We start from the raw sequence: 16,139 nt of genomic DNA on the forward strand, positions 1-16,139 counted from the left end.
AGAGCAGGGCTGAAGGGGCCTGACTTCCATCCACCTCCTTTTCAGACCACCATCTTGGTCTCTGGCACTCAGGACATCTGACAAGACCTCAGGGGAAGCCAGCCTCAGACCCATGAGTCCACTTCCCTCTGTGGCTTTCAGCTTGTGAATCCAAAAAAAACCCCAAATCCATTGCCATCAAGTCAATTCTGACTTACAGTGACCCTATGGGACAGAGTAGAACTGCCCCATCGAGTTTCCAAGGAGCACCTGGCAGATTCAAACTGCCGACCTTCAGGTTAGCAGCTATAGCACTTAACCACTATGCCACCAGGGTTTCCAAGGATAATGAAAGGAAGCACTGATTTGCTGTGAGGTCTCAGGCAAGTCATGTGCTCTCTGTTGACCAGCTGTTCCTTCCCTCCTCAGGGCTGCCTAACTGCCTGCCTCTGGCTCCTGACCTTTCACCGCCTGCCCTCCTGGCTCTGACCTTTGCTCCTTAAGAGTGCCTTTCAGGAATTAAGAGCCTGGTTTGGAATCGGTGCATCCTAGGTGACCCCAATGGTTTGTGTTCAGTTCATCTGCTAACCTAAAGGTTGGCAGTTCCTACCCACTCAGAGGCACCATGGAAGAAAGGGCTGGCAAATTGCTTCCGGAGAGATTACAGACAAGAAAACTCTATGGAGCTCAATTCTACTCTGTAAGGCATGGGGTCACCATGAGTTGGAATTGACTCAATGGCAATGATTTTCTTTTTTGGGGGGGGGAAGAGGGTTGGCTTGGAATCATGACGCCGACCTTGGGTGAGGTCTTTGACTGCTCTAAGCTAGGTTGGTGGTCTCACACCCATACAGAGGCACCTCAAGACAATGCAAATATGCCTGCCTCTGGCTCAGTGAGCTTTCCTGCCTGCATGGTGGTGTCACCAGGGCACTATCTGGGGGCTGGATAGTGCCCCCGATTTATAGGAGCCCATTACGCACATGGTTTCTGGCCCTGACGTTAACTCTCCTCCGGATCAGCTCCTTCATCCTCCCGACATTGTTGCGGCGGGCAGCCTCGTGGAGCTGCCTCTCCAGAGGAAGCACTGTGGGAAGAAAAAGGGGTGAGGGGCGGGAAGGGGGTGTCCCCTACACTGCCTAAGGCGGGGGCTGCAGAGAGGAGAGATGGACAGCTCTCCCTGCCCTTGAACATTTCTGGGGAGGGTCTTCCAGCTGGGAATGGGGTTTGGGGGTGGTTCTCCTCCTGCTCAAGGTCAGGGACCACCCCAGACAGGCTACTTTTCCACACTAACTCCCTGCACGACCAAACTCTGAGCTGGGAGGGTAGCAGCCCAGACATGTGCCCCTTGCCCCCTCAAAAAGCCCACATACAGTGTTCTCATGTCATCTCCCCAAGAGTTGTCCTCTGGGAAGAGAATGGAATTCATTCCCTTGAAATTCGACAATGAGTCCCTGGGTAGTGCAAACAGTTAAGCACTTGAATACCAACTGAAAGGTTGGTGGTTTCAAACCCACCCAGAGGTACCTCAGAAGAAAGGTCACGTAATCTGTTTCCTAAAGGTCACAGCCTTGAAAACCCTATGAAGTGTAGTTCTACTCTGCAACATATGGGGTCACCATGAGTCAGAATTGACTCAATGGCAACTGGTTTGGTTTTCTTGGTTTGGGGTCAATAACCACCTTTTCCAGAGCTCTGCCCAGTGTAGAAGGGCACCAGGATTTCCTCAGCCACCTATCGTGTGTCAGCCCCAGGCAAGGGCAGAGAAGGCATGTTCACTCCATTTCTATGCCTTTGTGCACACCATTGCTCCACCTCATTGTCTCACCACAACCCCAAATCCTTACCAGCTCTTGCCTCCCCCATGGGGCCCACCCTGATTTGCCTTCTCCATGGTCCCTCTCTGCACCCCTCATCACTGTACCTCTATCTCATAGTCTCAGAGAGAAGAAACCCCAGAGCTTCCCCTGCCAGGCCCCTGTTGCAGGCAAGTAGGTCACAGCAGTTGGCAGAATAATATCCGTTAAAAATTTATGTCTACCCAGACCGGTAAATGTGATCTTGTTTGGAAATACGGTCTTTGCAGATGTAATTAAGATGAAGTCATACTAGATTGGGGTGGGCCTAAATCCAATGGCTGATGTCTCAGGTACCTAGTGCTGCTATAACAGAAATACCACAAGTGCATGGCTTTAACAAACAGAAATTCATTCTCTCACAGTTTAGGAGGCTAGAAGTTTGAATCCAGGGCACCAGCTCCAGGGCAAGGCTTTCTCTCTCTGTCGGCTCTGGGGGAAGTTCATTGTCATCAATCTTCCCCTGGTCTAGAAGCTTCTCAGTGCAGGGACCCCAGGTCCAAAGGACGTGCTCCACTCCTGGCTATTCATTCTTGGTGGTAATAAGGTCCCTCTTCTCTCTGCTCACTTCTGTCTTTTATATCTCAAAAGAGATTAACTCAAGATACAACCTAATCCTGTAGATCATGTCCTACTCATTAACATAACTGCCTCTAATCCTGCCTCACTAACATCATAGAGGTTAGGATTTACAATACGTAGAATAATTGCATCAGATCACTAATGGAGAACAACCACACAATCCTGCGAATTATGGCCTAGCCAAGTTAACACACATTTTGGGGGGACAAAATTCAATCCATAACAGTTGGTGTCCTTATAAAAAGAGGAGAGGACACACAGAGAAGAAGGCCATGTGCAGTTGGAGGCAGAGGTTGGAGTTATGCTGCCATAAGCCAAGGAATGCCTGAGCCACCAGGAGCTGGATGAGGCAAGGAAGAATTTTTCCTCAGAGACACTGGTGGGAGTGTGGCCCAGATTTAGGACTTCTGGTCTCAAGAACGGTGAAAGGATAAATTTCTGTTGTTTTAAGCTACCCAGTTTGTGGTACGTTGTTATGACAGTTGTTGCAGGGTGGAAACCCCAGGCTCTGCTTGGCGTGACTTGTTACAGCTGATAAACAAGAGGCCGAGGTGGGACATCAGAAAGACACCTTTATTACGTTGTGCAAGGAAAGGAGCAGTCCGGGCTGCTGCCTTCAAGACTGCTCGCAGGCAGCTTGGGCAGGTGGGCTTTTATAGACAGCAGACAAGGAAATGGAAATTCATCATGAATATTTAGGATTGACCTTCACGTAGGCGCTCAGAGCTTGGGAATGACTAGGCATTTTCTTTAGACAAGGGTTCAGTTCTCCGGGATAGAGGAAGAGGCTGATTTTCCTTTATCAGCATGTTAAGTCTCTACCTAGAGGCGGATTGAGGCCACCTATGGCCCATTCTGGGGTTATCTTGTCAAGGACAGTTTCAGAAGAATGTGCAGCCTATTCTGTTCAGTGTAGGGGGATAAGCCAGACCAGGTGTCCCTTAGAAGTTTTGGGCTCTGAGGCTGCCTGCCTCAAAGCCACAGGAAACTAAAGCAGTCACAGTGGGTTAGTGGCTGTGGTGTAGTAAATTACTTAATATGGTCCTTCTAGCCATAGTCTTTGTGACTCCCACACAATGATTGGGTAGGACCATGCAAATAAAGTGTATGGAACCCTAATGAGGTGTGATGGTTGGTGTTGTGTGTCAGCTTGGCTAGTCCCTGATTTCCAGTATTATGTGGCTGTCCTCCATTTTGTGATCTGATGTAATTATCCTAATTACCCTCCGTATTATGTGTTGTAAATCCTAAACTCTATATGTTAATAGGGCAGGATTAGTGTGCGGTGTATCTTGAGTCACAGCCTTGCAGGAGGGCATGACTCAAGTCCCACCCTTACTCAAGTCATGCCCTTCCCTGGGTAGTGGCCTGCATCTAATGTATATATGTGAGTGATCTGGCAGGGCTCTCTCTCTCTCTCTCTGCATCTGGATTCTGCATCCAGCTGGTCATTGTCTGACCTCTGGTTCTTGGGACTTGAGCCAGCAGCCTACCATCTGACCTGCCAACTCTGGGATTCACCAGCTTCTGCAGCCCCATAGGCCAACAGCCCATTGTCTGACCTGATTCGCCAGCTTCCGCAGCCTTGTGAGCCAGAAACCTGTGGTCTGACTTTGCCAGTTTGGATTCTTCAGCCCCTGAGTGGGCCTTGATACAATTAATGAGGTCTGTGAGAAGCTATAGCAAATTATGGAACCCAAAGACGGGAGGGAGAATACTGAGGGGAGGAGGAGTAGTTGATGTTAGAGATGATGGAATGGGATAATAGTTAGGAAAAGTTAGCCATTTGAGACATCTTTAACCTCCACTTCATAGGAACCAGCTTTAGGCTGATCTTCATAAAAGAAATTACTCAGTTAGTTGGTGTCAGAATGATAGGTTTCACTGCAATGGCCCAGACTCACTGGAATATGTGGTTTTGGAAAAAGGGGATAAACAGGAAAATGAGAAACCTTTGGTTTCCAGATGGGATAAAAAACACCCATGGATTGAAGCAGCTGTTATGCTGCAATCAGTTACCCAAGGCAAAAGTTATTCAGGGGACGTATGAGAGGTGGATCTAACTACTGAGGAACTGGCTAGTTGGGTGCATATGGAAATACACAGTAATAAGGAAAGGGCTACACAGACAATTCTTTGGTTTCTGTTATCAATAATAGCTGCAATGGCAGGGAAAAAGAATGCAGGGGTGGATTTTAGCACTGAACCAAGGCCAGATCCAGTACGGTGGGAGCTACAACCTCTAGACCAACCTCAGGGCCGACCCAGAACGGAAAAACTCTGTCTAAATAACAGGAAGTACTCCTATGACCGTTGGTCACCAAGAAGGTAGTCTGGAAGCGGAATGGGCAAAACCAAGAAGGTGGTCCTGAAGGGGAATGGGCAAAACCAAGAAACTATTGCAGCCAGGGTGTAAAGTGCAAAGGAACTGATTCAGTTGTCAGCTTCCTGAGGAACCATTACCAAAATGAGTCGTGAGAGCGACTAATTTAGGGGCAGTGTCTTTAGTTTGGAGCCCCAGCGGTGCAGTGGTTAAGAGTTCAGCTGCTAACCAAAAAGTCAGCAGTTCGAATCTACCAGCCGCTCCTTGGAAACCCTATGGGGAAGTTCTACTCTGTCCTATAGGGTCACTATGAGTCAGAATTGACTTGACAGCAACAGGTTTGGCCTTCAGCTTTGGTGCTGCAAAATGGAAAAGTATGTTTGGGTCAATGCAAGATCCACAACTTACTATAGAACAGTCACAAATGATGATACCAGATCTAGTTACACACAGGTTAACTGGCTTTATGGTGATCAGGATATTCATCCAATGAGTATGCTTTTTACACAGGTCACAGCAGATATGGTAATCAAAGGAGCCCCATCTACAGAGGCACCCCATGTAAAACCTTGCTACTGTAAAACAAAGCAACAATCTGAGAAGCCTTGTCGGATCTGTTGGCACAGCTTCCCTGCAAGGGTTTTACAGATGCAAGAAACAAGGTGACTCATAGGAGAATGGGAAGAGGCAATAGGGAAGGAACTTACCCCAGCAGGATAGAGAATTTTAGACAGTTACTGAGAAATGAGATGCATACAGCAGACATTGATGGAGTTGAGACAAAGGTTCCAATGCAGCACTACAGGAGGTTGGGTGGACCAGGAGGACCCAGGCTGGTAACCTGGTGTAGGGCTCATCCCACTGGACCCCCGTGTCATCATCATCTGACTGCTGGTGGCTTGTGAGGATGCTGGTCTCCTTGCCTAGACCCCAAGCTCCTCAGGGACCCTCGCCATGCCTGACCCCTCCTGACCCACCTACGGCTCACAGTAGGCCCAAAGCTGGGCACAGAGAGGAATCTACAAAACTCTGCTTCTGTGACTAACACTAATAATCCCCAGCACTAATGGGTGCCCATCCCTCTAGAAGGGCTCAGGCACACTACCCCAGGGGACAAATATTTGCTGGCACTTTGCACAGTCATTACAGGCAGGTAGTCTTGCAGTTTTATTGCTACCAAGCTGATATCCTGTGTGAACTTGGTCCAATGTGAATGCCTGGACCCAGCCCCTCTGTGTATCTGGGCACAGGTGGCCAGCATCTTGTCAGGGAAGGTTAGGACATGTTGAGGTGGCTGGCAGGCCTGTCATGCAGTTTATTTTTCCAGATAAATTCCATATGGCCTTCCCAATGTGGGAGAAGGTCTCAGGGCTTTCTGGGGCCTCATGGACATAACCTGCGGGCCTTAGAGTTGCTTCCCCAGGGCAATCCTGCAGCCTTGGGTTCAACTCTGGCTGAGCATTTAGGTTACGTAATTGTCCCAGGCCTCAGTTTCCTCATCTGTAAAACGGGGATGTGAGCTGCCCTGCAGGGTTACTGTAAGGATTAGAAATAAGATATGAAAAGCCCCTAGCATGGTATCCGGCACACAGTGCCCACACCATCATCATCCTCATCACTATTATTCCTCCAAGGCAAAGAGTCAGAGAATAAATTCTAGGAGCCAAAGACCTACAGGTGATGGGGTCTCCTTCATCCAGGGTCCACTGAGCCAGTGAAGCCTCAAGCAAGGGGAGCGTCTCCCTATCTCCTTCCCTGCCTTGTTTTTCTCACAGCACCCATCACCATTGTCACATGCAATATTTACATATTTATCAGGTTTACTGATGCTTTCCCCGTTATAAGCCCTGCCTTCATAAAAAAAAAAAATTTTTTTTTTTCGGGGGGAGGGATTTTTGTCTGTACCGCTTCAGTTCAGTCCCTGGCACATATTTTGTCAAATGAATTTGTGATACATGAATCTTTAAATCTCCTCAGAGGCCTGTGAACTATAAGATGCTGCCCCTCTGAATTCGATACCTTTGAATTACAGTGTTGGTGACGACTACTGAAAACACCATGGACTGCCAGAAGAATAAACAAATTTGTCTTGGAAGAAGTACAGCCAGAATGCTCATTAGAAGCGAGAATGGTGAGACTTTGTCTCACATACTTTGGACATATTATCAGGAGGGACCAGTCCCTGGAGAAGGACATCATGCCTGGCAAAGTACAGAGTCAGCAGAAAAGAGTAAGACCCTCAAAGAGATGGATTGACGCAGTGGCTGCAACAATGGGCTAAGCATAACAGCAATTGTGAGGCTAGCATAGGACCCGGCAGTGTTTCATCCTGTTGTACACTGGGTTGCTATGAGTCAGAACCAACTCGATAGCACCCAACAACAACAAAGACCCTTGGGAAACCAAACCACAAGCTCAGGTAAATGACAGGAAAGAAGCTCTGTGGGGGAGGCAGCTTCATGTCAATACTTCAGGGATGGGAGAGTTCCACAGAAACATCCTTCCCAGTGTGGTTGATAGCTCCACCCTCCCCACCCCAAAAGGGGTCTGCCTTCCCCGTGGGAGAGGAGGGGGCCCTTCACAAGGTACAAAACAGGCTCTGAGAGGCCTCCGCCCAGATCCGAAGCATCTCCAGTGAGCACTGTGTCCTGAGCTTTTCTTTCCTTAACCTCTTGTCTGAAAATCTCTGCTATCCACGTTCAGGTAAAGAGTTGGCACTTCAGGTGCGAGCTTAGACAGGCTTGGGTTCTAGTACCTGCTCTGCCTCTTTCCAGCAGCAGGATCCTGGGCTAGTCACATCTCCCTTGTGGGGGTGAGGGGAGCAGTCTCAGCTTCTTCAGCTGTAAAATGGGGGATGGTGAAGAAAGGGGTCTTCAGCTTGCTTGCTTTGGACATGCCATCAGGAAAGACCATTCGCTAGAAAAGGACATCGTGTTTGGTAAAAAGGGTGAGCGACAAGGAGGGAAGCCTTCTGTGAGATGGACTGTCACAGTAGCCAAAACAGTGGATTCAAACATACCAAGGACCATGACTGTAGCGAAGGGCCAGGCAATGCTTCCTTCTGTTATACAAAAAGTGGCCATGAGTCAGAGCCGACTCAACACCAACAAGAACAACATAGGTCCCATCCAGCTGTGTACCCTCTGTCTCAGAGGAAGCCTGGGGCAGTGGCCTGGGCTCTGCTGGCAAGCACCGAGTCAGAACGAGGAACAAGTAAATCCTTCCCAGAGTCAGGCCAGAAAAGCTTTCAGGAAAATAAAATCAAATCCCAACTCATCTCTTCCCTCCACCTTCGCCCAGTGCCCCGCTTTCCAGCCACATGGGATACACACTGCACTCTCTGGCCTCAGCCTCTGCCCACACTGGGTCGTCTCCAGAGCTTCCTCCCACACACCCCAATGCTCCACTGCTGCACATTCTTTAAGGGCCCCACTCAGGACATCCTCTGCTGCAGGCAGAACCGAGTCCCCTTTGAAAGAGTTATCACCTCGATTGAGTCCCCCACCCCACCACCAGCCCTCAGCTGAATAGACACAGTTTGCGTCAGCATTTTGCAGACTGTAGGTCTCAAAAGTATCCTGTGAGCTACACTAAGGGGTGAGTCCGTGTGTTCAGTTGCCAGCGCTCAGCCAGAGCTGCAGGACCGAGGACTGGCAGTAAAGACCTGGCACAATCTTCTCCCCTCTCCCCATCCACCCCCTACAGGCCAGCTGATGCTCTCATCAAATGATGCTGCCTGGCCTGGAGGGCCTGGCACTGGGCATAGTCCTTGAGCAAAGCTCTGAGGTCAACCTGAGGTCCCCTCATCCCACCTGCAGCACACCACAGCTCCTCTCCTCTGAGTCTCAGTTTCCCCATTGGATATCTCCAATCTCCATCCAGCCCTGATATTCTGGGGGAGCTGGGGCCTTCACATTTCTATCACTTAATGGCTGTGTGACCTTGGACAACTAAACCACCCTGTGCCTCAGCTTTCTCATCTGCAAAATGGGGGTAACAACGCGTCCCACCCATAGGGCTGCTGTGAAGATTAAATAATGTACCTGTCCTGGCCCAGGGCCCCGTACACAAAGTGCACACTCAGTAAAGGATCACTATTACCATTACTTGAAAACCCTGGTGACATAGTGGTTAAGTGCTACGGCTGCTAACCAAAGGGTCAGCAGTTCGAATCCGCCAGGTGCTCCTTGGAAACTCTATGAGGCAGTCCTACTCTGTCCTATTGGGTCGCTATGAGTCGGAATCGACTCGATATCACCGGGTTTGGTTTTTGTTTTGTTTTGTTTTTTTATTACCATTGGGTTTTTTTTGTTTTTTTTTTTTTTACCATTACTAAGGAGCCCTGTTGGCACAGTGGGTAACCGCTCAGCTGTTAATGGAAAGGTTGGGGTTTGAACCCACTCAGCAGCTCCGTGAGAGAAAGACCTAGCAATCTGCCAGCAAGATTACAGCCTAGGAAACCCTATGGCGCAGTTCTATCTGTCACATGGGGTCACTACGGGTTGGAATTGACTCCGCAACAACAGGTTTGTTTGTTTGTTTTTTAATTATTATTACCATTACTAAGGAGCCCTGGTGGTGCAATGGTTAAGCACTTGGCTGCCAACGGGCTGCTAACCCAAAGGTTGGGGGATCCAACGCACCACCAGCTCTACGGGAGAACAGACCTAGCGATCTGTTCCTGTAAAGATTACAGCCTAGGAAACCCCGTGGGGCAGTACTACTGTGTCGTATAGGGTCGCTATGAGTTGGAATCGACTTGATGGCAACGTAACAACAACAATTACCACCAATATAGTTCTAGCTAATGTCTCAGCCACAGCTTCTCTCTGGCTTGCCAGGCGGGCGGCTTCCCGAGCCCCCCACGCGCGGTCAGCGTCCTCGGCGCGCTCCGCTCCGCGCCAAAAAGAAGCCCAAGACGGAGGAAGCCATACGAACGGCGCCAACCGCACCCTTGGTCGCCCCCGCGGGGACGTGGAGGTCCACTCGGCCACCCTCGCCCGGGCCCGAGCAGTCAGTGGCAGAGACGCCTCGTCCCCAGGGCTGGGTGGGCTCCGGCGCGCACAACAGGCTGTGGCTGCCGCAGCCACCCGCGCTCTGCCCGCACCGGCTTCCGCTCCCGGCCCCCAGCGCCGCGGACTCACGGCCGTCAGTCTCCCACGCCAGCTCCTCCGCCATCCCGCTGCACCGCAGCCCCTGCGCGCCTCTGCCCCTGCGCTCGGTGCGCGTCTGCCGAGATGGGGACCGTGGGGAGGCCCCGGGGAGCGTCGGGGTGTCGGAGGCGGCCGCGGGCGGGCTCCTCGAGACCCCTCGCCCCTCCTCGGCCCTTCGCTCCAGCTCTGACGGCGGCTGCGGCGGCTTCTGCCCCCTCCCTACCCCGGACCAGGCTCCAGGTCCCTCCTCCTGCTCCCCCAACCTGCCCACGGCTCAGAACCTTTACAATACCAATAAAAATATTAAAAATGCACGCAAGCAAAAGCGAAAGATTTGCAAAGGCGCATACAAGCGCAAAGGTATGTATTAAACACATCAGACCCCTGAGGGGTGCCCAGCTCTTCTCTCCTTGCTGTTTACACCTCAAAGCATTTACAGCCTCTGGATTTAGGTTTTTTTGGATTTAGGGATGTTCGAATCCCAGGCAAAACCAAACCGTTTGCGGTTGAGTCGATTCCGACTGGGTCGCTATGAATCGACTCCTCGACAGTAATGGAGTTTTTTGTTTGTTTTTAGGGTCCCAGGCATCTCTGCCCAAAGGCAAGAAGCTAGGGAAGCTCTGAGAGGTGCAGTCAGCATATTTCTGCCCAGATCGTGAGAAGAACTTCTTTCGGTCCATGGCATGCAGTCCAGGAAGGCTTCCTGGAGAAGTGGGTATTTGAAAGGGACATTGAAAAATAATTTAATGATAATAGCTGGGGGGAGCACTTTGTGTGAGTTATCTCATTTTGTCCCCTGAACTGCCCTGGGAAGTGGGTACTATAAGCACCATTTTACAGCGAAGGCAGCGAAGCACAGACGGGGTAAGTAACTCTCCCAGCCTCATACCAGTAAGCAGCGGAGCCAGGATTTAACCCGGGCAGTCCAATTGAAGAGCCACTGCTCTTTAATGTAGTCCAAGTGTACAGACAGCAGGCATCACTCTCCAAATGCTGACCTCCCAGATGGATGGGACCAGAGGTGCCAAGGAGCAATTGGCTGGCACAGCTGCCTAGCTGCCACCGTTGATGTCCATGGCCCTGGGTCAGCTGCTGCTTTGTCACCTTCTTCCTGCAGCCACTGCTGCCTGGGGACTGTCCACGCCTCCCAGCTTTCCCTGGAGAGGCTGAAGGTGAGACCTGAGTGACACTTAGCTGGCACTGGAGAGATCCTTGGGAAGTGGAGTGACCCTGACCCAAGGCTGGCCACACCAGCCAACCAGCCATCATGGCCCAGGCTGGGCCACACCCATCCAGTGTTCCCAGATGAGCCCAGAAGTTCCTATGGGTCTTCCCCTAGAAGGCTTCCCCAGTCCTCAGTGCTCCTATAATCTGCCGTGGATTTTTTATTCGTTATCTTACTTACTCCCCACAACAATTCTGCAAGACAGACATTGTCATCTCCATTTAATGGGTGGGGAAACTGAGGCTCAGAGAAGTTCAGTAACTTGCCTAGGTCACAACAAGTGGTGGAGCCTGGATTTAATCCCACTGCACCACACTGCCAGTTGCATCTGGAACAACCTGGCCCATTCTTTTCAACCTCTTCCCTGCCTTCAAGTTCAGCTCCACAGCACTGCTCTCTTATAGCTCTCTAGAAGCCTTCCACGATAACACTATAGGACAGGCCTGTTGGACAGTAGGGCCTGTGAGCTGTCCAGCCTTGATGGCAGTTGCTGGACACAGCACGGCAGTCCTTCTGACACAGGTATCCAGGGATTGAGGGACCCTCAGCACTGATGGTGGGTTTCTGTGCAAGACACCCTCCTGGGTTTTCTTTGTTCTTTATATTTTTATGAGAAATTAGAGACTTTTTTAAAAAATAATAAAATAGAACTGTGTCTTATGTTTAGCAATCTACTTAATTGATTTCATGCTCTTTTATCATTTGGGGGGCATTCTGTTGGGAAGACAGGGTCCCAGGCCCCACACCTGCTGAGCCAGAGCCTGCATTTTAACAGCATCTCTGGCAGTTCTGTGCATATTTCAGTATTAGAAGCACTAGTCCACACCACTCATTTCCAATCTCTTCTTCTTCAGGCTTTTCTGTCACTGTTTCCCCAAGCAGGTTTCATCTCTTTGAGCTATCATTTATTGAGCACCAGCTGTGTGGCAGCCACAGCTCCACTCCTTTATCAGCATGGTCTCAATCCCTCCTCCCAACAGCCCTAGGAGCTGGATGCTGTTATCACCCTCATTTACAGGGAAGAAAGCCAAGGTGCCCAGGGGGTGAGTCACAGGCCAGAAGTCCCACAGCCAGTAAGCAGTCAGTTCAGAGTCAGTGTGTGTGTGCTCCCAAAGCCAGTGTCATGGGGTCCTATATTAGTTGCCTATTGGGTTATTGCTGCTAGAACAAATGGGCAAAACCACAGTGGCTTAAAACAACACAAATTTATTCTCTTACAGTTCTGGAGGTCAGAAGTCTGAAATCAGTTTCTGATCTGGCTGAAGTCTAGACTCTGAAGGGAGACTCTGCTTAATCTTCCAGCTTCTAGTGGCTGCCGATATTACTTGGCTTGTGGCCCCCTTCACCATCTTCAAAGAGCATCACCCCAGTCTCTGCTTCTATCATCACATCACCTTCTCCTCTGACTCTGACTCCCCCGATGTCCCTCTTAGAAGGATCCTTATGATTCTACCAGGCCCACTGAAGGATCCAGGATAATCTCCCATTGTAAGGTCTTTCACTTCATCACAGCTGCAAGGTAACTTTTGCCATGGAAAGTAATACACTCATGGGTTCTAGGAATTAGGATGTGGGCATACTAGGGGGACCATTATTTAGCCTACCGTGGGGGGTCCGACGCTACACAGCAGCTCTCATTGAGGACAGGATCATATGCCTGCTTCTTGCACCCCCGCAGCTCAGCCAGTAACAGAACACAGCCCATGATGTACCTTGTCACCTGACAGTGGTAGGCACCTTCCCTTCAGAGCCCCCACAGCTACTCCTCAGAGTCGTAGAGGGCTCTCCTGGTGTTCGATCCTCAGAGGAGCCCAAGTCTGCGGCCTACTCTGCCCTCCTACACCTGGCCCTAGGCATCTCAAACTGGGGTGCCCAGGCCCTGGGGGCACACAGTGATGGACCAGGGGCACAGGAAATCACAGTCAGAACCTCAGCTTTACATGATGCATAGAGAAAGGTTGGAAAAACTGCACTTTTATCAAAACTAGGGGGTAGAATACACAGTCTGGTGAGCCACTTCAGACAAGACCCAGAAGTGGATGTTCACACTTCTTTAGCTCTGGGGGTGTTTGCAGAGACATGTGAGGGAGTCAAGCCCTGGCTCTGCCCTTCTCCTGTCCCTGCCAGGATTCAGGGCCCGTTTTCACCACACCTGATCTCTGGCCCTCACCACACACACACACACGAACACATAGACCACACAGAAACCTCACACATCACACACACCCCTCACACATACCAAATACACACCACACACACATACCACACACACCACACACACACTCCTCACATACACCACACACACACGGTACACACACTGCACACACACACCACACACACCCCTCACATATACCACACACACCACATGCACACCACACACATCCCTTACATACACCACACACACACATCACGTACCCCTAACACACACTACATACACACCACACACACCTCACACAGACCACACACACACCTCACACAGTCCACACATACCACATACACACACGTCACACACACGTCACACACACGTCACACACACCACACACACACGTCACACACACCACACACACACCTCACACACACCACACACACACCTCACACACACCACACACATCCCTCACACACATCTCTTACATACACCACACAGACCACACACACACCTCACACACACCTCACACACACCACACACATCCCTCACACACATCTCTTACATACACCACACAGACCACACACACACCTCACACACACCACACACACAACACACGCAGCTCACACACACCACACACACACCTCACACACACCACACACACACCTCACACATCCCTCACACACACCACACACATCCCTCACATAACACACACACATATACCACACACCACACACATACCACACACAGCTCACGCACACCACACACACACCACAGAGATCCCAGGTCATTCTCCAAGCAGACCGTACTGGGTTTCACACATGGGCTGCCCCCATCTCTTTGGCTTCTGGGACACTTGGGGTTGAGAGACAAGAAGGTCCTATCGTTCAGAGACACCAGGGTTGACAGGATGGAGAGAAGGCCCTGAGAGCCCGGTGCTGGGGCTTCAGCTGTGGGGTGGGGATGGCTTCAGGCCTGTGTAAGGATGAGAGTCTTGTGTGCATGTGTGACAAAGGGAAGTGGTTGACCTTACACTGATCAGAAATAAGAAGTGTGTGAGTGAGGAAAACTTGGTTTGAGTGTGGAGAAGTCATGAAATCATAGTCTTTTATAAGCTCTGCCTATTAACATTGTGGCTTAGAAATGATGCATATCATTTCAAACGTCATTTTTTTAAGCCTCAGGGAGTAAACAATTAAATTAAACTTGTGAAAGTTCCTCTAGCAAGCTGAAATGTCCTCTGTCCTGCCTCAGGACCTTTGCACTTGCCATCCCTCTGCCTGGAACAGCTCTTGCCCATCCTTTCCTCATGGCTGGCTCCTTGTCATTCTGTAAGACGCAGCCTGAGTATCACTTTTCCAGTGTGAATTGTGCTGCCCACACCCCCACTGCCCTCCACAGCAGCCTGCCTTTTTCTCCAAAGCAAGATCACAATTCATGACACAAACTCTGAGCCTCTATAGCCTCTGTGTGGGGGCCCGTCACCCTGTGATTTCATATTCAAAAGAAACACAAATCTGGTTCCAAAAGGCTTGGCAACAAATGCAAACCTTTATTTTTAAAGTGGCAAGGAATTAGTTCAAACATGGCAAAACTTTCTAAAGCTCCTCTTTGAGCGCCTTTTGCCCCAAAGTCCCACTCATCCCGATAGAGCCCCCTTCCACCCTAATCTCCCTACCCTGCTTCTTTCCACCCTCTAACCAGACCCTCTCTCTCTGTAACACCCAGATGCCCTCCACCCAGCCTTGTTTTTTGTGCAGAACAATTGTGTCTGCTCCTTTCTCCTGCTATGGGGACCTCCCCCATCACCCCACAGCCTGGCAGGGTGCCCACAGCTCCAAAGACTCATAGTTGAATACTTTTGAATATTAAAAACCCCAATATTACACACGGATATTACTTTGTTTACTTGCTTGCTTCTTGTCTACCTCCTCACTTCCCTGTAAGCACTTTGTTTTATTAAATCACAAGAAAGAAGGTGGGAGGGAGGAAAAATAAGGAGCGTGGAAGCCCAATCTCAATGGCACGTGACTCCCCATGTTGACAGGAACTCTAAAGACATAGTTGGAAGTTCCAGGTGCCCCAGGCAACATTTGGAAGGGGTACAGTTACTGGGCCCTGGCCTGGGTGCCAGGAGACTCGGTTTCTTTTCTAGCTTTGCTCTTGCTGGTGTGGGGACTGTTCCCTCTGATGGTCTGTGACTGTAAGACTCGTCCTTTTCCCAAAGGGACCACCTACCTGGAATGGCTCCTGGGGGCCTGTGGTCTGGACACTGAGGCCCCCAACTAGGGCAAGAGGATCAGGACAAAGAGAAGATTTTTTTCCCTAATGTTTATGTAGAAAAATGTCAAATCTACAAAATAGTTGAAAAAATGGTACCACATATTAATATTTTGTCATGTTTTCTTTATCTAAGAGATAAAACCCAAACCAAACCCATTGCCGTTGAGTCAATTCTGACTCATAGCGACCCTATAGGACAGAGTAGAACTGCCCCATAGGGTTTCCAAGGAGTGCCTGGTGGATTCGAACTGCCAACCTTTGGGTTAGCAGCTGTAGCACTTAACCACTACACCACCAGGGTGTCCATCAAAGAGATATGAGGTTTTTAATTTTTTTTATTATGGAAAATTTCAAATATATACAAAGGTAGAGGGGAGAATATAATGAGCCCCCACATAATCCTCACCAGCTTCAGCAATCAATTCCTGGCAACTTCCCCCCTCTTCTGAGTTATTTTTAAGCAAATCTCAGACTTCAGATCATTTCATCCATAAATGTCCGTATGGATCTCTATAAATAAAAACCTTAAAAAAAAAAAATGACAATACTATCTTCATACTAAAAAATGAACAATAATTCCTTCATATCATCAAAT

The 16,139-nt window shown here is 49.7% G+C and overlaps 1 protein-coding gene across 1 annotated transcript in view; it reads right to left on the bottom strand.

The window, feature by feature from the left end:
• ANKDD1A (ankyrin repeat and death domain containing 1A) overlaps positions 1 to 9,918 on the bottom strand; it is a 43,633-nt gene extending 33,715 nt beyond the window's left edge. The window contains exons 1-2 of the mRNA XM_003418414.3: positions 9,885 to 9,918; positions 963 to 1,066 (exon numbers count right to left, since the gene is read on the bottom strand). Of these exons, the coding sequence (XP_003418462.3) occupies positions 963 to 1,066; positions 9,885 to 9,918 (138 nt within the window). The remainder of the gene's footprint in view (positions 1 to 962; positions 1,067 to 9,884) is intronic.
• Positions 9,919 to 16,139: the final 6,221 nt, after the last annotated feature.

Source organism: Loxodonta africana, chromosome 13, assembly GCF_030014295.1.
Source record: "Loxodonta africana isolate mLoxAfr1 chromosome 13, mLoxAfr1.hap2, whole genome shotgun sequence".
In the NCBI taxonomy this organism is placed as follows: Eukaryota; Metazoa; Chordata; class Mammalia; order Proboscidea; family Elephantidae; genus Loxodonta; species Loxodonta africana.